A 21616-nucleotide genomic window follows, 5' to 3' on the forward strand; every position below is an offset into this window, starting at 1 on the left:
TTCTTCGGCACCATCTTGTCCATCTTCTTGGCAAGGCGGACCACCTCGTCCTCCATGGCCCCGGCAGGCCTGCCCCGCGCCGGGCCGCGGGGGACGGGAAACGAGCGGAGCTGGCGGGGCGGCGGGTAAACCCAGGCGTCGGCGAGGGCCCTCAGCAGGAATGACCGACGCGCTTCCTCACTCACAACGACTGCGACGGCGGGGGCGGCGGCGGCGGCGGCGCTCCTCCCCCGCAGGCAGCGCCAATCAAGCTCCCAGCTCGCGGCGGCGGCGGCGCTCCTCCCCCGCAGGCAGCGCCAATCGAGCTCCCAGCTCGCGGCGGCGGCGGCGGCGCTCCTCCCCCGCAGGCAGCGCCAATCGAGCTCCCAGCTCGCGGCGGCGGCGGCGGCGGCGCTCCTCCCCCGCAGGCAGCGCCAATCGAGCTCCCAGCTCGCGGCGGCGGCGGCGGCGCTCCTCCCCCGCAGGCAGCGCCAATCGAGCTCCCAGCTCGCGGCGGCGGCGGCGGCGGCGCTCCTCCCCCGCAGGCAGCGCCAATCGAGCTCCCAGCTCGCGGCGGCGGCGGCGGCGGCGCTCCTTCCCCGCAGGCAGTGCCAATCTAGCTCCCAGCTCTTTTCTTTCTTTTTTTTTTTTTGAATTTTGAGATTTTCCATTTGAAGTAAATCTTTAATGCTATTAAATTCACAAATATGCTAATTTAAATACCCAATTCTATTATCTAAAACACACATTGCAAACATACAAATATCTATTCTCTCCACATGTCAGAGCCCTTTCATTTCATGGTTTGGAAATGGGGAGAATAGATCCCCTTAAACTGCAAGTCAGCAGGTGTTTCTTTACAGTTAACTTTAGCAAAATTCATACAAAATATTAATTAACAATGATCTTGTTAACTCACAAGGAAACACCTTCAAAACTGCACTTTGTTAAAGTTTCTGTACTAAAATGTAGAAAAACTGAACTACACAAATATTGAAAAGTTTAAAATTCCTTAATTTTTTATTCCTGGTACCACTACCACAATTTACAGGGCAATATACCTGATGTAATGAAAAGAAAAAGACAAAGCTACAACAGATAAAAGACCTCAGGAATGTACATCTAATTGACACTACATTGCATTAATCAATAGCTGCACTTTTTGCAAACTGTGGCTAGGACAGTCCTGAACAAGAAAGGTTTCCTGTTTAAGCTGCAGTAACTTTTCTGACTATGGATCATCGTTCCTTCTGTGGCAGATTTTTACAGTTCCTCTAATGCATTTGGGACGACTGTCTCAAAGTAACCTGCAGCTTTCCTGACAACTCCTCGCTCTCTCTCCTGCTAAGAACTGTAGCCCTTTTCTTCTGAGTTTTGAGAACCTTCTGCTACCATAGCCACCACTTCCACCACCAGATCCATAACCACCACCATAGGGACTTCCCGAGCTTCTTCCACCAAAACTGCCTCCCTTCATGGGTCCATAATTTGATTGCTGTTGGCCACTATAATTTCCAAAATCATTATAGCTCCCACCACCACCATAGTTACCTCCAAAATTTCCTCCTTCATTGTAACCATCATATCCTCCACCACCGCCACCATATTCACCATCTTGGTTTCCATATCCTGGTCCACCACCACCATAGCCTCCTCTACTACTGTAACCAGGACCACCACCATAGTTACCACCGTCGCCTCCAAATCCGTTATATCCACCATCACCTCCTCCATAACTACCTCTGCTGCCACCACCTCCACCACCATAGCCTCCTCTTCCACCAAAGTTTCCACCACGGCCAAAGTTACCTCCACCACCTCCAAAGTTTCCTCCACGACCCATAAAGTTGCCAGATCCACCTCCACGACCTCTCTGTGATCCAGCAGATTGCATTTCTTGTTTAGAAAGGGCCTTTTTCACTTCACAATGATGCCCATTAATAGTGTGGTATTTCTGAACAACAATTTTATCAACGGTATCATGATCATCAAAAGTTACAAAAGCAAATCCTCTCTTTTTTCCACTCTGCCTGTCTTCCATAACTTCTATGGTTTCAATCTTGCCATACTTTTCAAAGTAGTCTCTCAAATTACATTCTTCTGTATCTTCTTTAATACCACCAACAAAAATTTTTTCACTGTGAGATGGGCACCAGGCTTTACAGAATCCTCTCTAGAAACAGCTCTCTTTGGTTCCACTATACGCCCATCAACCTTGTGTGGTCGAGCACACATTGCTGCATCCACCTCTTCAACCCAAGAGTAAGTCACAAAGCCAAAGCCCCTGGAACGGTTTGTTTGGGGGTCTCTCATCACCACACAATCTGTAAGTGTGCCCCATTTCTCAAAATGTTCTCTTAAGCTATCGTCTGTAGTTTCAAAGCTCAGACCACCAATAAACAGTTTTCTCAACTGTTCTGGTTCCCTTGGATCATGGCCCTCCTCCCCCCGGCGGCGGCGGCGGCGGCGGCGGCGGCCGGAGTCGGGCTGGGGGCGACCGGGCGGCGGTTTTACCTCCGTTTTGAGACGGGACTCGCCTCTTCCAACTCGAGTTCAATATGGGACCGAGAGCCCAGCTCTGTTCTATGTTGGGCCATTTTACTTCAGCCTAAAAAAATTTCTTCTAGTATTCCCTAAGGTCTGCTGGGGATCAGTTTTCTTATTTTTCATTTATCTGTATTTGATTTTTTTTAAATTGATTCCAATTTTCTGTTGAGATTCTCCATATTTTAATCTATTAATCCCCATCTTTTACTCTCAATATAGTCATTTTAAAGTTCTGTGCTAACTCCAGAATCTGAATTCCCTCTAAATCAATTTTTCTTGTTTTGTTTTGGGGTTTTTTTTGTCTTAATTTTTAGTCACTTTTTCCTGCTTCAGGAATTTCATAATTTTTGATTGTGTGCTGGACATGGTGAATAAAAACTTCATAGAGACTGAAGATGCTATTACTTTGCACCAGAGAAGATTTACCCCTTTCTCTGTTAATCAGAGTGGCTGATCATTTCACTCATTTCAGGAATTTTACTAGGTCAGAACTGGGTTGGAGCTTTAGTTGTCTCATCCTACCTATGATTTTTCCTAATTTGTGGCCTCCCTGGATTTTTGCTGTGAGCCTGACAGGTCTTTGATTCTTCAATAAATACAGTCAGTTATTGACTTCAGTCTTTCAGATGTTTGAATTCAGCTCTTTAGGCTCTCAGTTCTCACAGCTTCAGAGTATGGCAAATGTAAGGAGAGACCAGCTATGTATTTGTTGCCGTTACACTTCCTCGATGAAAATTTGTCTCATAAACACTGAAACATTGCAGATGATTTCACTTTTTCTGACTCAGCCCCCTTCTTGGGGATGGCACTTCCGGGTTTTTACTGTGAGTCTGGTAGGTCTCTAATTCCTCACTTTGGAAAGTTCTCTCCCTCAGGCATTAGGTATTTAGCTTCCTGCTTTACATAGGTTCAAAAACTGGCAAATGTCTTGAAGAGGAGACCTAATGATTGTCACAGGCCCCTTTATCTAGCGGGATTTGGTTTGTTAGTGCCATGACTGTGCAGGAAATTTCACTCTGCTTTCTTGGCTCAGTCCCCCATCATCCTATACCACGCTGACACTAAGGAAATGTCCTGTGGGGGAAATCGGCTTGACACTCTGCTAGATTTCACTCCATCATGCCAGCAAATGAGTTTATCAAAAGGTATGGTGATTTCTCTTTTCCAGTGGAGTATGTCTCCCTACACCAAACCCCTGCTCCAAATCTCTAAATGTCCCTCTCTAGCATATTAGTTGATATTGTTTCTTGATTGCTTCCTTAGCTCGATGATCTTTTATTCAAGTTTGTTTGCTTGTTGCAGCAGGAGTGATGGCCTGTGCCTACCTAGTGCAGGCATATTATTATGGAGATATGGCTTTGGTCCCAGACACCACAATAAGGAGAATATCCTAAGAAAGCAAGTCACACGAGTTGTTTGGTTTCCCAGTGCATGTAAAAGTTATGTTTATGCTATACTGTAGTCTATTAAGTGTGCAATAGCATTATGTCTAAAAAAGTACATATCTTAATTTGAAAGTAGACTTTAAGAATGCTACCCATCATCTGAGCCTTCAGCAGGCTGTAATCTTTTTGCAATAGTAACATCAAAGATCACTGATCACAGATCATGTAACAAGTATAAGAGTGAAAAAGTTTGAAATATTGTGAGACTTACCAAAACGTGACCTAGAGACACGAAGTGAGCAAATGCTGTTGGAAAAATGGCACCACCAGTAGAGCTGCTTGACACAGGGTTGCCACAAACCTTCAATTTGTAAAAAAAAAAAAAAAAAAAAGGCATTATCTGCAAGGTACAATAAAGTGAAGTGCAATAAAGTGAGGTATGCCTATACATCCTGCCTCAAAGTAGAAATCCTATTTAGATCACCTTTAATTTCTCTCTATGATATATTAATAGTTTTCTGTTCAGGGTTCTTACATTTTTTATTACACTTATTATTAGGTATATGATGTTTTGATGATAATGTAGATGGCATATTTTTTAGTTTTTAATTTTATAACTTTTCAGACACAGAAAAATGTTAGTGGAATTTTTTAATGTTTGGTCTCTTATCTGGCAACTCTTCTAAAAACTAACTGATATTCTAATAAGTTATCTGTAGATGGTTTTGGATTTTCTGTATCCTTAATTATATCAAATATGGAAAGTGACAGTATTATTTCTTCCTTTCTTAGTCTTATATTTCTGATTTCTTTTTCCTGCCTTACTGCTAATGCCATTTAATACTTTTACTAACAGGTTGAATAGAAAAGGTAAGAGTTGGCATTCTTATTTTGTTCCTAATCTTACAGTGGACATTCTCCACATTTCACTATAAATAGGATGGTGGCTCTCAAGTTTTTTGTAGTTTCCCTTTGCTATGAGTTTTTAATCATACATAATTATTGAATTTTATCAAATGCTTTATCTGACTATACTGATATGATCATATACATTTTCTCCTTTATTTTACTGATGTGGTGCATGACATTTATTGATATCTGAATGTTAACTCCCCTTGCATTTCTGGAGTAAAACAACTTGGTAGGAATTCACACACACACACACACATTCACTCACTCACACACTCTACATTTGATTGTCTAACACTTTGTGTATGATTTTTGCTTCTGTATACATAAGGGAGATGAGCCTATTTTCTTTTCTCATAATTGTCCTTTTAATTAGTGAATCGTATATAGAGGGTAGAGATTTAAAAGACCTTTTAAAAGGTCTTCTTCTTCTGTGATATAATACAATACAGTATTACTCCATTTTTTTAAAATGACCTTTTTTATTTTCAAATAATTTCAAATCTACAGAAAAGATACAAACAGAGTTCCCTTTACCTCTCTCCCAGTTTTTCCTATTGCTAACATCTTATACTACCATAGTATATTTTTCAAAATTAAAAAGCCAACATTTATACATTACTATTAACTAAACTTAAGACTTTTTTTGGATTTCACCAGTTTTCCTGTTAATGACCTTTTTCTGTTCTAGGACCCAATCCAGTATATCACATTCCACTTAGTTAGTTGTCATGTCTCCTTAGTCTTCTCTGGTCTATGACAGTTCCTCATTCCTTCCTTGTTTTTCATGATTTTGACAGTCTTGAGGAATATTTGTCTGATATTTTGTAGAATTGTTCTCAGTCTGGGTTTGGCTGATGTTTTTCTCATGATTCGACTGGAGTTATAGGTTTTGACAAAGAATACCACAGAAGCGAAGTAACCGTCTCATCACATCATAACAGAGAGTATGGAGTGTCTCCGTGACATCACTGGTGATGTGAAACATCATCACTTGCATAACATGGTGTTTGCTTGGTTTCTCCACTGTAAAGTTACTTTTTCTCCCATTTTATACTCTCTTTGGAATTCAATCATTAAGGCCAGCCCAGGACTGGACTTAAGGGGAAGATTAAGCTTCACCTCCACCTCCTTGGGGAGGAGATGGATGCCGGGGGTGGGGGGTGGCGGGGGGCAGGTTACCTACATATGGAATTCTTCTGTTGACAAGATTTGTCTTCTCCCTCTCTCCTATTATTTATTTATTTATACACTCATTTATTTACTCCATTATGTTTTAATATGGATTCTTTATAATCTATATACATAATTACAACCTTCAAAACCTCTGGTTCCCCCACTGACATATAAACTTTTTGAGGAAAGGCTCTGTTTCTTTTTTATTTTTGTACACTCTATGCGTTTAGCATAGTCCCCTAATTTATACTGGACTTCCAGTAATTATTTTGTAATGGATATCTTTCCACTTCAACTGAAAAGTACCCTTTCCTTATATAATAGCATTCTAAATCCAAAATAAAAGTAGATTTTAAAATAAGTAAAAGTTAACTCATGCATGATCACCCTGTAATAAGTATGTAAAAAAGCAAAGGGTACTGCAGAAATAACTTAACCATTTGAGTTGGATGTGTCTCCAAAAAATATTGAAGCCACATTTGGAAAGAAATTACAGTATTTGAGAAGCCAAGGATATGACCTGCTGTGTGCTTTCTCTTTTTTGTTCAGATCACCAAAGGAGATTAAGACCCCGTTTTCTCCCATCTCTGGAAAATTATCATCTGATGCAGTCACTCAGATAACAACAGAGAGTCCAGGAAAAACCATGTTTTCATCTGAGATTTTTGTTAATGCTGAAGATCGTGGACATGATATTCCAGAGCTCAGTACACAGAAGTCGGGCAAAGTTCCTGTCAAGTTTGCTTCATCATCTTCAGTCCAACAGATTACTGTTCTTCATGGCACAGATGGTAAGAGAATTTTAGGTCACATTACCAACTTTTGTGGGTCATTAACTAAGAAATTTCTTGATTGGGTCTTTCTAGTTAGAAAACCTAATTTTAATTTAAAGCATTAGGTTGTACATGATTAAAACATCTTTTATTTACATAGCTATGAAGAGAATATAATTTATTATGTTTTTACTTCAATTTCTAGTGAAGTTAACAACCTATGTGAAACTCATGCTACTTGTGGCTGACGTATTTTCAACTCATGATACTTGTCATAAGAATGCAAGTAGTTCATGAAAACATAAAAACTATAGAGGTTCAATTTTAGGGAGGTAGATAATTATTTGGCATTGTTTCTTTTACTATTGTTTTGCATGATACAGTGAACAGATAGCAAACACAATACCAGTCTATTTCTTGCTCAAGAAACGTTGAGCAGGGACCCAGGTTGACTGTGACTCTGCTTTCTTTAAAACATGGAACCTTGGATTCATCATCATAGTCAACTGGAAGGGACGAAAAGCATGGAGGAGCACATGTTGGGAGGCTTTTATGGGCTAGGCCTAGGTGTGGCCCACATCACCTTCCACTGACTAGGAATAGTTTAGCTGTGCTTTCCAGGATGAAGAAGAAATGAGTTTTGGTGAACAGCTAGCAATTTCTACCATAAGGTCTACATTTAGAGTGTTCCTATGCTATCATGACAGTGATATTTTTATAGTGCTTATACTATATAACATTCAAAATTATAGCAAGTTATTTTCTTTTTCAGACCAGTAACTCGAAAGTTAAGTTCCCATTCTACCTCCAAATGAGGGTAGGAACTTTCAATTACTAATTTTAAAGTATTCAACAGTTTGTACAAATCTGTTCAAAATATATTTTAAGTTTTCCTACTTGTGCAAAAAGTTTATCTGTCTGTAGGTATAAATGGAATATGCCTAAACGTATAAAGAAAATTGCTTAGTTCCACATTTAAATTGCACTGAATTTAATTTGAATAAATACATTTATATGTTGAAATGGTTATATTTCTTTTCTTTTTCTTTTTTTTACTTTTATTTATTTTATTTTTGGCTGTGTTGGGTCTTCATCACTGCGTGCAGCCTTTCTCTACTTGCGGCGAGCAGGGGCTACTCTTCATTGCGGTGCACAGGCTTCTCATTGCGGTGGCTTCTCTTGTGGTGGAGCACGGGCTCTAGGCACGTGGGCTTCGGTAGTTGTGGTGCATGCGCTCAGTAGTTGTGGCTGGCGGGCTCTAGAGCGCAGGCTCAGTAGTTGTGGCACATGGGCTTAGTTGCTCCGCGGCATGTGGGATCTTCCCGGACCAGGGCTGGCACCCGTGTCCCCTGCATTGGCAGGCGGATTCTTAACCACTGCGCTATCAGGGCAGCCCGAGATGGTTATATCTCTTATACATTTTTATTGTGAAATAAAATTATGCCCCCCAAATGTATAGTCTAATCAATATCACACAGAATGCCTTTAATGTGTCAGTTACCTATTGCCACCGTGATACTGTATAAGAACCTCGAAAATCTCAGTGCTTTATAACAACAGACATTTGCTTGCCTCACTCATGGTCTTATGAGTCAGTTGGAGTTTGGCATCAGGATGCAAAAACCGTTTGGGTCTGTTCCACATGCCTTGTACTGAAACCCAGGCTACTCTGGGCTATGCTGTTTTCATGTTGGTGGCAGAGCACAGGAGAGGAAATCCAACTGTGGAAGTGTATTTTTTACCTCTTCTGACATCAAATGGATCAGTCTATATAGAGCCCACAGTTCATGGTCTTACCTTTACATACAGGTACTTGGTAGAAAGGACTCCTTTAAAAGAGAAATATTATTTGGTTTAATAATAAAATATTTTTAACTCTGTGGATTCAGAAGTAAAATTTTAAAAATATTTTAAAAGTATACAGAAGAGCATGTTGAATTTATGACTATGTGTCCACTGCTCTGAATTAACAAATTAAGAGTAATATGCTATATGTTTATATTTAGTTCCATCTGCAAGTTTTTTGAAGAAATAAATTTTATGGTTGGACTTTCTTCTTTACCCTTCTGCAGTCCTTTCTGTCTCTCCCAGGAACAACCATTATTTGCTGAATAGTCACTTCTTCCCCCAGAGATAGGCAGTCCAAAGTAACTTTAAGACTTCTGCATCCAAACATAAAGTTGTTGAGAATTTCAAAAAGCCACTTATCTTGCCTCTGAATTCTCCATCTCCACATGGTAGCCATTCTTGCTCTGGGTCCATTGTCATTCTGCCCAATTGTTGTTGTCCATTTTCTGCAAACTTTGAACTAAATGGTAAATTTAACCATCACCACCAAGCTTTATATACACTGGTGGAGGAAGAAAACTACTAAGTCAATATTCTAACAATAATGACTACAGCAACGTCCAAAGAGAAGTAGAGGCTACAGCCTATTTTTCCTGTTATTTAAATTCTTCCAGCCTCTATACATTTCTTCATTCTCCTTGAATTCAGCCAGGTTCTCATTGGCTGGGGTTTTGCCTGATAGGTTGGTACAAGTATTCCTAAGTAGTCTAAGGCTTTGCTAGCCCTGCATAGGTTTAAGGTCATTTTTTGGTTAATTTCTATGACCAGGCTTGGTAACGTGGTCCCCTAGGTGTAAGCCATACTCCTACTGACTTTCTTCTTTTAAGGTAACCTTATTTCTCCCTGATAGTTAAGGTCAATTGTAGTTTTAGTCAACACTATGGCATCCTATTCCCTGCATTGTTTCAGTGACATAAAGAATGTAAAATGACTAGATGGCTCCTGTCTCCCGGTAGAAGTGCCCCTCCCTTATTTCTAAGATCTTCCATCAAACAAAGCAGAGTCACAGAGATAGAAAGCAAAAGATTTTAAAGGCTTCTGCCTTTGTTCCTAAATACATGCATTCTGCCTGTGGGATAGGCAAGTGCCATATGTGGTTCTGAGCACATGCCGTATTCGGCAAGCTAGCATTCCAGCCTCAGAAAGTGATGCCTCCCAGCTTGTGCCATGACAGTTATCAGTAAATTGTTCACTCGCTCTTTTGTTTTTGAGTTTACCATAGCTGTGGGTGATCAGGCTTGTGAGGAGAACAGTGACTCCCTTTAGGCGTCAGCCTTTTGTCTCATTTCCTTCCCTATGAAGTCAATTCCTTGGTTGGAAGCAGGGTACTAGTAATATGGATTCCATGTCAAATCATCAGAATGATGGAGTGGTCAAGGATGGTAACACAATTCTAAGTAATATAAAAGTTGTTATTGCGTCCAGAATGAAGGAGATCTCATTCGACTCTGGGACTATCAGACTCTGTCTAGAGTATTTTGATTTTTATAAACTAGACATGGGCAACTAGGAGTCCATCTAGAGGTGATTACAGGATGCAAGAGAAGACCATGGTCCATAAGGATAAACTGAAGAAGCTGTTGTGTTTAATCAGGAGAAGTGGTAGCTATCTACCAAATTCTATTTGAATGAGCAGTACAACCCCATGAATACTGAGGAGTAACCTAAACAAGAATTTTATAGGACTCATGTGATGGCAGTACTAATCCTTTGTGTAGGCATAGAAAAGGACAGTAGACTAAAAGGAGGGATGGGATATTTCTGAATGGGAAAATTGAATATTTAAAGATGTCATTTATTCCCAAATGAATTTAAACTCTAATGTAATTCTACTCAAAATTCTAATGGAATTGTTCTTTTGAACTTGTTTAATTGATCTTAAATTTTTTCAGGAAGAATAATAAGAAAATACTGGAAAAGAAGAGTGATGGGGAGGATAAATTTTAGCAGCAGCCAGTGGAGTGTTTTAATGGGATGCCTGGAAGTTGCAGACATTATTCTCAGCCTTGACCTATGGGCCCAGACTTAGTCATATGTCCATACATGTCTGCAAGGGAGATTGGGAAATACAGTGTACAGATGAGCAGTATGTACCCAGCTAAATATCAAAATGCTGTTACAGAGAGAGAGTTTCTACCACATCATGAAAGAAAAACAAGTGTATAGAAAAAGATTTCAGGGACTTCCCTGGTGGCGCAGTGGTTAAGAATCCACCTGCCAGTGCAGGGGACACGGGTTCGAGCCCTGGTCCGGGAAGATCCCACATGCCACAGAGCAACTAAGCCCGTGCTCCACAACTACTGAGCCTGTGCTCTAGAGCCCGCAAGCCACAACTACTGAGCCCATGCTCCACAACTACTGAAGCCTGCGTGCCTAGAGCCTGTGCTCCACAGCAAGAGAAGCCACTGCAGTGAGAAGAGTGAGAAGCTCGCGCACCACAACGAAGAGTAGTCCCCCACACCGCAACTAGAGAAAGCCCGTGTGCAGCAATGAAGACCCAATGAAGCAAAAAAAGAAGAAGAAGAAAAAGATTTCATCTTCTATAATAATCAAATTACTACCATGTCACAGACATTTTAGAAAGAATTTTAGCAGTTAGTATTTAAAAAAAAGAAACTTTATAAATGACATAATTTTTCACTCTGAAATCAGAAAACTTATGTGAAATGGGGCAGCAGGGGAGAATGGGTATGCTATAAACAAGAAGTCTTTATTACAGAATTCTTTATTATTGAAAATTTAATCCAGCCTAAATTTTTAACATTATGAGAAGGGTTAAATACACTTAATGTGTAGTAGAATGATAAAAAATGTGAAGATAGGAAATAAAATGAATATTTTATTATCAATGTAAAGTAGAAAAACTGAATTCCACATTATACATACTATATACAACTATGTAAACAAATAAGAAATACAGAGGAAAGACCTGTAGAAATACATTAAAATATTAATAATAGTTATCTTTGAGTGGTAAGACTTTGTCTTTTTTATTTCTGTGTATTTTTTTAATATTGAGAATTTATACTTTTATAATGGAAAACTTATTTTGAAAATCTGCCACATAGAAGAGAATTAGATTTACTTTCTATGACTCTGGAGGGAGAACCTTCAAAGATCAGTAGTAGGGGTTAACAACGACCAGGTTTGGGTTCAATATAAGATAAAGTGTTTCTTAGTTAGAGCCATCTAACTATGGACTAGATTGCTAAGAAATCGTCTTCTCAATGAATCCTACCCTTACCACTCTATTTAAACTGCATCCTGCTGCAATTTCCCAAATACTTCTAATCTTCCTCAGCATTTTCTAATTTTTTGGGGGGGAGTGGCTGTTTTGGGTCTTTGTTGCTGCATACGGGCTTTCCCTAGCTGTGGTGAGTAGGGGCTACTCTTCGTTGTGGTGCATGGGTTTCTTATTGTGGTGGCTTCTCCTGTTGCAGAGCGCGGGCTCTAGGCGCACAGGTTTCAGGAGTTGCAGCACGAGGGCTCAGTACTCGCAGCACAAGGGCCCTAGAGCACGTGGGCTTCAGTAGTTGCGGCACATGGGCTCAGTAGTTGTGGCGCTCGGGCTCTAGGGCAGGCGGGCTTTGGTACTTGTGGCACGCAGGCTCAGTAGTTGTGGTGCACAGGCTTAGTTGCTCCACAGCATGTGAGATCTTCCCAGACCAGGTATCGAACCCCTGTCCCCTGCATTGGCAGGCAGATTCTTAACCCACTGCACCACCAGGGAAGTCCCAGGATTTTCTAATGTTTTATGTCACTAATAATTTATAAAAATACTAGATGATTTACTTATTCAGTATGCTAATTGTTTACTGTCTATCTCCCTCTTCTAGAGTGCTAGTTTACTGATACATTCCAAGAATCTTGACCACTGCTTGGCACATTAAAGGTACTTAATATTTGTTCAGTTAATTAATCAATGTTTTCTTATTAAGTATTCTGATCTTTATGTCCTTAGGCCAGCCTTTACTGTTGCCATATAAGCCTTCTGGTAGTACAAAGATGTACTATGGGCCCAATATGGCGGCGCCCAGTGGCGGTGTGAGCTGTGAGGAGTTCGCCGAGTTCCAGGAATTACTCAAGGTGATGAGGACGATTGATGACAGAATAGTACATGAATTAAACACTACGGTTCCAACAGCTTCCTTTGCAGGGAAAATTGATGCCAGCCAAACCTGTAAACAACTTTATGAGTCTTTGATGGCGGCTCATGCCAGTAGGGACCGAGTCATAAAAAACTGTATAGCTCAGACCTCATCAGTAGTAAAACAGCTCCGAGAGGAGAGAGAAAAGAATTTGGACAATTTAACGTTATTAAAGCAACTTAGAAAAGAACAGACAAAGTTGAAATGGATGCAGTCAGAACTGAATGTTGAAGAAGTGGTAAATGACAGGAGCTGGAAGGTGTTTAATGAACGCTGCCGAATTCACTTCAAGCCTCCAAAGAATGAATAAAAAGATACTTTTTTTTAAAAAAGGACCGGGTCATCTCATAGGAGTTAAGCATGAGAGACATCAACATGGTGGGCTTCCCAGGAAGATTTCTGAGCCAACAGTCCAAGACCTTTTGTTGATTTCAGCCCCACTTACCCAAGACCTCAAGTATAAATAATTCTGATAATTATGGAGAAATCAACTGCTATTTTATACTGATTCTGTAAAAAAAAAAAAAAAAAAAAAAGATATTTTGTAACTATTAAAATAATTTTCTGAAAAAAAAAAAAAAAAAGATGTACTATGTTCCCCAATTAAGACAAATTCCTTCATCTCTGGATTCCAAGTCAGACACCACCATTGAGAGCTCACACTCAGGTATTATGCAGAAATTATTCAAAATTTTATTTTTTGAAATTTTATTTGTGGATTGGCTGTTTAATTCTGGATGACATATGAAAGCTCAGTGCTATTTAATCTTTAAGTGAAACATGGAGATTTTCATGACACAGTCTCTGGTTCAGATAGGTGAGTTATTTGGTCAGATGTATTGTGTACACTCAAACATTTGATAAATATTTGAAGAAAATTGTATGAACAGTTACTTGTTTGGGTTAGTGGACTCCATCTAGGACAAAGGTTTCCAAGTTTTCTCTGTTCACAGTCACCTTAGTGTTTGGGTGATTTCTTTTCTCATCATCGTGGGGATATAAATCATCAGCAGCATATAAATACATGAAGTATTTTTTCAGATACTAAGCTATTATGTTATTAGGGTATAAAAATACTTACCGTTTTGATCTTACAGCTTAATAAGCAAAAGTATTTTTGGTTTTGTGTTTGAAAGAAAACATTTTACTTTGTTCAGAAATATGCATAATTACTTGCTAACAAGATATGTGTGGCTATTAGGGCACAGTTTCTCAAACCTTGAGATGAGATTGGACACAACCACCCTCATTTATTGCTTTTGTTACAGAAACTGTCAAAAATCCAACTCTGCAGAGATACAGACAGCAGCATTGAAAGGAATGTAGCAGTATCTAATGTTGAAACTTTAAACTATCTTTAGCTATTAGTTTTTGTCCTGTACACCAGATATTACATATCACTGTTTCTCTAGAGTTTTAAAGTATCCCACAACATCCCTGTGAGATCACCACAATAGAACTGCAGATTTAGAAAATGAATAGCATCCTGTGGAGGAACTGAATAAATATTTTCTGTGGAAAATTATAAGGATACGGAGTTGGTATGGTGCGGGGTTTTGATTGTTGGGATAACATATTGATTGGTCCACAGGAGTTGACTTGGTTCAGTTTAGATATAAATTGTTCATGATTTGTCGATAGACATCTTTATAGGTGTAGAAATTAAAAAGAAAGTAGTTGTCCCTGGTCTTACGCAGATTTTCTGTTAATTTTAAGAGGACCCAACTAGTATCTAATGGAAACTGAGCTAAAGCCCCTGATATAATTGCTCCTGATTTCCCACTGTGATGCCACTGAAAAAAAGAACCACAAAATGCTCATATGTTAGGATTGATTATGAAGCCTATAACCAGGAACTGGAAGAAATTTTCACTACCTGCATGGCTATGATTTTAAAAACTCACTTAGTGGCTACGAGACATAAAACAAGCTTACTTAAGTGACTGTAGGTAGGAAAATCTTTTATCTCAGTCTCACTTTCAGCCCCCTAGTTCAGAAGACAGAACGTACCAATAGAAGTGTAATCAGGTGTTCCAGTATTTTTTGAGGCCTCCTGTGTACTTCTATTCATTTACGTCCTAACTCTTCCTTTTGGAGACATTAACTTTGAGAAAAATTGGACAGTAGTGGGAAGAGGAAATGACTCAGGGATGGTACACTGTATCCTGAGAAATACTGTCTGTATAAATAAAGTACTGAATGCATCAATTAGACAAGAAGAGATCTGTTGGCTATATGTACTTGAGGTTGTCATTTATCATGTTCTGCATCTATTCTGAGAGTGAGGGAGTTGACAGTAGAAAATAATAGTTTCTTAGACCAGTAGAGCTGATCTAGCTGAAAGCCTAGGAATTGTTCTGATAGATAGTGTCTATTAGTGTGCTGTGATTCTATAGATACTAGAAAGAGCCAACTAGAGTTTGGGGCCAAGGGCAAGTCATAAACCATTGCAGATATTTGGACCAAATAATTTCTCCTCAGTTGAGAATGAGTCAACAATTGCACTCATAAAATTCTTTGAAAAACAAAAACAAAGGGACTTCCCTGGTGGCGCAGTGGTTAAGAATCCGCCTGCCAATGCAGAGGACACGGGTTCCAGCCCTGGTCCGGGAAGATCCCACATGCCACAGAGCAACTAAGCCTGTGCGCCACAACTACTGAGCCTGCGCTTTAGAGCCTGCGAGCCACGACTACTGAAGCCCGCACGCCTAGAGCCCGTGCTCTGCAACAAGAGAAGCCACTGCAATGGGAAGTCCGCGCACTGCAACGAAGAGTAGCCCCCGCTCGCTGCAACTAGAGAAAGCCCGTGCACAGCACCGAAGACCCTACACAGGCAAAAATAAAAATAAATAAATTAAAAACAAAAGAAAAACAAAAAAACAAGGCAAAGGTAACCTCGCAAAGAAAGAGATAGATGTTAGAGATTTACTCATTAGGTCAAGTAACACTCTTAAGTAGTAACAGGATTTCATTTATATCTGACAGTAAGTTCTGTGAAGATAGGTATGATAGATGTTAGAGATTTACTCATTAGGTCAAGTAACACTCTGAAGGAGTAACAGGATTTCATTTATATCTGACAGTAAGTTCTGTGAAGATAGGTACTATGTCATTTTTTTTGTAAGCCATTTTATACCTCATACCAATATATAATATAGATGTTATTTTGATATTCATTTAAAGACATTTAAATACTTTATGTACTAGTACTGTCAATAGGAGCAAAAAGCCATGGGGAGAGAACTGGCTGGGATTTTTAAAACAAAGTGAGGAGTTAATAGCAGAAAAAAATGGTGGAGTAAAGACCTCCAACATTTTGTCCTGTGATAAAAGCAACAGAATTTTGGCAAAACTTTATGGAAAACTTTTCCAAAACTCTGGAAATTAACCAAAGGCTTGTAGCTTTTGTAGTAAGCATTTATTCAAGAAAAATGGCTGAACCTTGATAAGAATAGTAAGCTTGTGGCATTTTACCTTGCCCTATTCTCATTGCCACACTCAGCTCAGTGATTGATAACCTCGAAAAATATCAGCCTGCATTCCCAGGACTGGAGGGAGCAGAACAGAGCTGGACCTCTTTCACAATTTCATTCCCAAAGAATTGTCAGTATTTGACCTGTCTGATGGCTCTCTGGAAGACTCCACTCAAAAGGCTTATCTTTATTTGACCTTACTCAGAGCTATCCAGTGCGTATGAGCCTCTGTGTCTATGTGTGAGGTGTTTGTCAAAAAACACTTACAGGCAAGTGTTTTATTTTAGTTTCTTAAATATTTATTTATTTAATTTATTTATTTTGGCTGCGCCGGGTCTTAGTTGCACCACTCAGGATCTTCGTTGCGGCATGCGGACTCCTTAGTTGCAGGACCTAGTTCCCTGACCAGGGATCGATCCCGGGGCCCCTGCATTGGGAGCTCGGAGTCTTACCCCCTAGACCACCAGGGAAGTCCCCAAGCAACTGTTTTAATGTCACAATGCATGAGGCAGTGGATAACACTTGAGACAAACAATAGACTAACGAAAAGCTTTAATGGAAACACTGAGGGTGAGATGTCCATAGATATTTTGAAAAGCATTGATATATTCCTAGGACTCTAGAAGACCACAAGTGTGCACAGGCCTGAGTGCATGCTCAGGAAAGATCTGAGAGGGGCCTACCCTTTACCTTTGGCTGCCCTTGAGACTCTGGGCAAGAAGAAAGGGAAGGCTAAGGCAGAATTCATAACTCCCTGCCCTCAGCGTTGATGGCTATGTGCACGTAGTCCCTCGGCAAAGACTGGGAGATTTATTGTTTCTAGATGTTTAAGGATATCTCCATCTAGGCATTAGCTGACCACTAAGCTAGTTGAGTGGCAGCTTCAGTAGACGTTACAGAATTTGTTCAGAAAAGTTACTTAAAAAAAAAAACAGCGTAAAGCAACAGCAGGAAACCCTAGGGAGGTAGTAGACTCTGATTTCCAGGGTTGTCACATTATATTTTTTAAGATGTCCAGTTTTCAACAAAAAGTTACAAGATATGGAAATTCAAAGTAAAAAAAAAAAAAAAAAGGACCATACAAAAGTTTAGAAACTGTCTGTGAGGAATCTCAGACATTGGACTTACTAAATGAAGATGTTAAAATAGCTATTTAAAATATGTTCAAAGAACTAAATGAAACCATGTCTAAGGAAGTATAAGAACAGTGTCTTACCAAATAGAGAATATCAATAAAGAGAAATTACAAAAAAGAACCAAATAGAAGATCTGTAGTTGAAAAGTACAATAACTAAAATAAAAAATTGACTGGAGAAAGCTCAGTATCAGATTTGAACAGGCAGAAGTATGAGTCAGTGAACTTGAAGATAGGCCAATTGAGATTATCCAGTGTGAGAAACAGAAAGAAAAAAGAATGAAGAGAAATTAACAGAATCTCAGAGTCCTATGGGACACCTTCAAGCATCCTATTAGACACATAATGGGAGTTCCAGATGAAGAGACAGAAAAAGAGACTGAAGAAGTATTTGGAGAAATAATGGCCTAAAATTTCACAAATTTGATGACTGCTGTTCATCTGCACATCCCAAAAGCTCAAGGAAGTCCAAGCATGATACAGTCAAAGAGAGCCACATCTACATACATCATAAACCATCAAATGACAAAGACAGTGTTAAAGCAGCAAGAGCGGAGTTATCATGTACAAAGAATCTTCAATAAGACTAATTGCTGATTTTTCATCAGAAACCATAGAGGCCAGAAGGCATTGCAATGACATATGCAAAGAGCTGAGGAAAAAAACCTGCCTACCAAGTATTCTGTACCTAGCAAAACTACCCTTCAGAAATGAAGGAGAGATGAAGACATTCTCAGATAAACAACAGTTGAAAGACTCCACTGCTAGCAAACTGACCCACAGAAAATACTAAAGAGATTTTTTTCAAGATGGAATGGTGAACACCAGACAGTAACTTAAATCCACATGAAAAAAGTACTAAAGGTAACTACATAAGTAAATACAAAAGACAGTATAAATGTATTTTTGTTTGTAATTCAGTTTTTCTCCTATATGACTTAAAAGACAAATGCAGTATAAGCAAGTCCCAAATACATAAAGAAAAACTAACAGAATTAAAATGAAAAAAACCTGACACTATTTTTTGAAATAAATAAATTTATTTATTTATTTATTTATTTGTATTTTTATTTTTGGCTGTGTTGGGTCTTCGTTGCCGTGCGCGGGTTTTCTCTAGCTGTGGCGAGCAGGGGCTACTCTTTGTTGTGGTGCGCGGGCTTCTCGTTGCGGTGGCTTCTCTTGTTGAGGAGCACGGGCTCTAAGTGCATGGGCTTCAGTAGTTGTGGCTCTTGGGCTCTAGAGCGCAGGCTCAGTAGTTTTGGCGCACAGCCTTAGTTGCTCCGCGGCATGTGGGATCTTCCCAGAGCAGGGCTCGAGCCCGTGTCCCCTGCATTGGCAGGCAGATTCTTAACCACTGTACCACCAGGGAAGTCCGAAAAACTGAGACTATTAAAGGGAGAAATATTTCAAGCCAATAGCAACAGGTCATATATTGTATAATTCCATGTATATGAAATGTCCAGGATGAGCAAATCCATATAGACAGAAAGTAGATAAGCGGATGCCAGGGGATGTTGGGGAGGGGAAAATAGGGAGTAACAGCTAACATATACAAGATTTCTTCGTGGGGGCGTGACAAAAATGTTCTGGAATTAGATAGCAATATTGGTTGTGAAAATACTAAGAACTAGTGAATTGTACACTTACTTTAATCGGTGAATTTTTTTTTTTTGAATCTTGTAGAAGTTTTTATTTCAGTGATGAAAAGAACGCAGTAAATGGAAACTATGCTGGTTTACATTAGGCATGCACCTCTACCTGAAACTGCTGTTAGTTTTTGACTGGCCTAAATCTTTATAACTTATTTTTTCATTTAGGCACATCTTTAAATTTTTTTGGACCCTGACATACAGGGTAAGTTAACTTCTTCCTTGTGGCAGTTTAGTATGAGAATTATGTTCGCTGGCTAGATTCCTTTAACTAAAGGCCTCTGGACTCTCAGGCTACCTGTAGCTCAAGACTGTACTTTATATATAGATATTTAAGTGAATCACAGTATAAGGGAGGGAGATAATCTAGAAAGGTGAAATGTCCTGTATGAATACTCCATACATTTTTTCTCCAGCACTGATAATCAAACACTAGATAAGGAGGCCTACAGTCAAGTACCAAATTACTCTTTCCCCCACTGCTGCCCTTTCTGAGAGACACAAAGATGTATATCGATCTCTCCAGAAATCTGAAAGGAAGCCACACAAATAACAGATTATTACCTATGTGGTCCCACATATCAAATTATAGAGCAGTTCCACTATTAAAATTATAGGAAGCAGTTAATGGGACTATGAGGAAAGCATCGTCCCACATACAGCAACATACACCTAGTAGAGTTTTCCATTCATCTGTCAATTGTTTTCTCAAGATTAGCATTAAAAAACACAACCCCAAACACATTTGACCCTCAAACCACCCCCACACACAAAAATTGGTCTTTGTTCATTCTCAGATGACAGGATGTCCCAAGAGTGACAAAGGTGGGAGCCGATCCCCCCACAGCCTTTTCTTCAACCATCCCATCAACTGCTCTTCATTTCTTGAACTACCTTCCTTTTCCAGAGAGGTAATACTCAGGTCAGTCAGAAAGGCTTTCTGAGAAGACTGGCTTGGATTTCTGGGTCTGTTCCAGTCGATTCAAGATGAATTGGCTTGTATCAATGAAGCGCTCAACGCAGTTCACAAAACAGGCCTCAGCCCGACTGTCCAACTTTGGCCCAGGCTTGTCCATGCACTTTTCCCAACAAAGTTCCGTCATCTGGTGCACCAGCTGCTGGAAGCGCTGCTTCTGAGTCTCTACCTCGATGAAATGCTGCAGCTGCGGGTCGACCGAGCCCAAACCCGCTGCGGAGGAAGACGAGGAGGACGCCATCCCAGCGCGGCCACGCGTGCCGAGACAAACTCCGCACCAACTCACCGACCTTCACGTGTCTCCGCGGCGGAACCCTTAATTGGTGAATTTCATGTTTTGTCTCAATTTAGAAAAAAAAGTGTGCGTGTGTGGGGGCGGGGGGGTGGGCAGGAATGAACATATGAAGGAAAAGACTGCCTAAAACTGTAAAGATTTGGTAACAGATTTAAAATACATTTTGCAGGCAAGAAAGGGTGGAATTAACATGAAGGAAGTTAAATTAGTGATGAGGACAAATCTGAGAGTCTGCAAAATTACAGAGGAAAAAGAAGAAGAAAATGAAAATGCTGTGAAAGATGATGAGAGACATAAGAAACATAGCTAAGTAAACCAAACCAAGAATTATATCTGTAGCTGAGGAAGAAAGTAATATTCAAACACTTAATTGAATAAAACATCCTCCTCCTGAAAAGGGGAACACTGTATGCAGATTGAAAGTTGCCATAAAATTCCAGGGAAAAATCAGAGACTGAGACACATATCAGAAAAAGATTTTTGAGTTAAAATAAATAGAAGAAAATCCCATAAATATACAATTAAAAAAAAAAGTTAAGAGAAGAAAATTTAGTCTGATATCAGGCTTATTTAAAATACTAAATGTAAAAATAATGGAACCAAATCTGTATTTATTGGGAAAATTATATACTTCAAGGATTTATGGACCCAGTGCATTTTCATTAAGCACTATGACAATGAAAAGACATTTTCACAAGTACACAGCAGCTAGAAAGTATATTCAACCTCTGTACCTTCTTGAAAAATTCACTTGAAGACTCACCCAGCTGAAGAGATGAATCAAAATGAAGAATTCATTACAGAGAAATGAAGCAATGCTGAAAGTGATCAGTGGTGAACTTTGAAGTCAGTTTGACACAACACTCATCTAAATAGCAAATTTAGTTACAAGGTGGGAAAAAAAATGCCAAAAGTTAATTTTGGAATGAAAGGCATGAAAAGAAAAAACCATTGTGTTTTTTGTCTTTTTGACTAAAGAGGTGTCATTTTATTCATGACTTGGTGATCAGATAGGTTAAAGAAGTTTTCATAAAAAATAAATTTGACTTGATTAAAATTTAAAACTTGTGTGCACCAAAAAAAAGAACACCATCAACATAGTAAAAAGGTTGCACACAGAATTGGGAAAAACATTTGCAATTCATATATCTGATGAGAGATGACTATCCATAATATATGAAGAACTCTTACAGTTCAACAACAGCAAAAAGCAATCTAGTTTTTAAATGAGTACAGAATCTGAAGAGACATTTCTCCAGGAAAGATACAGATGGCCAAAAAGAACGTGAAAAGATGTTTTACATCATTAGTCATGAAGGAAAT

The 21616-nt window shown here is 39.4% G+C and overlaps 3 protein-coding genes and 1 pseudogene across 5 annotated transcripts in view; 1 reads left to right on the forward strand and 3 right to left on the reverse strand.

Moving 5' to 3' along the window:
• LOC130709382 (eIF5-mimic protein 2-like) overlaps positions 1–21616 on the reverse strand; it is a 39733-nt gene that overhangs the window by 7947 nt on the left and 10170 nt on the right. For all 3 annotated transcript variants that reach the window (XM_057558225.1, XM_057558223.1, XM_057558224.1), the window contains one exon: positions 4183–4272. The gene's annotated coding sequence lies outside the window, so the exon portion shown is untranslated. The remainder of the gene's footprint in view (positions 1–4182; positions 4273–21616) is intronic.
• Positions 1058–5811, reverse strand: LOC130709432 (heterogeneous nuclear ribonucleoprotein A3-like; annotated as a pseudogene).
• Positions 6508–13281, forward strand: LOC103003180 (protein MIX23-like). Its single transcript, XM_007172782.3, has 2 exons — positions 6508–6787; positions 12579–13281. The coding sequence occupies exons 1-2, from the start codon at positions 6643–6645 to the stop codon at positions 13073–13075; spliced, it is 642 nt and encodes a 213-aa protein (XP_007172844.1). The 5' UTR covers positions 6508–6642; the 3' UTR covers positions 13076–13281.
• Positions 18703–20345, reverse strand: LOC103010907 (mitochondrial import inner membrane translocase subunit Tim8 A-like). The gene has a single exon (XM_057558230.1). The coding sequence runs from the start codon at positions 20237–20239 to the stop codon at positions 19946–19948; it is 294 nt and encodes a 97-aa protein (XP_057414213.1). The 5' UTR covers positions 20240–20345; the 3' UTR covers positions 18703–19945.

This window comes from Balaenoptera acutorostrata, chromosome 12 (assembly GCF_949987535.1).
Source record: "Balaenoptera acutorostrata chromosome 12, mBalAcu1.1, whole genome shotgun sequence".
Classification (NCBI taxonomy): domain Eukaryota; kingdom Metazoa; phylum Chordata; class Mammalia; order Artiodactyla; family Balaenopteridae; genus Balaenoptera; species Balaenoptera acutorostrata.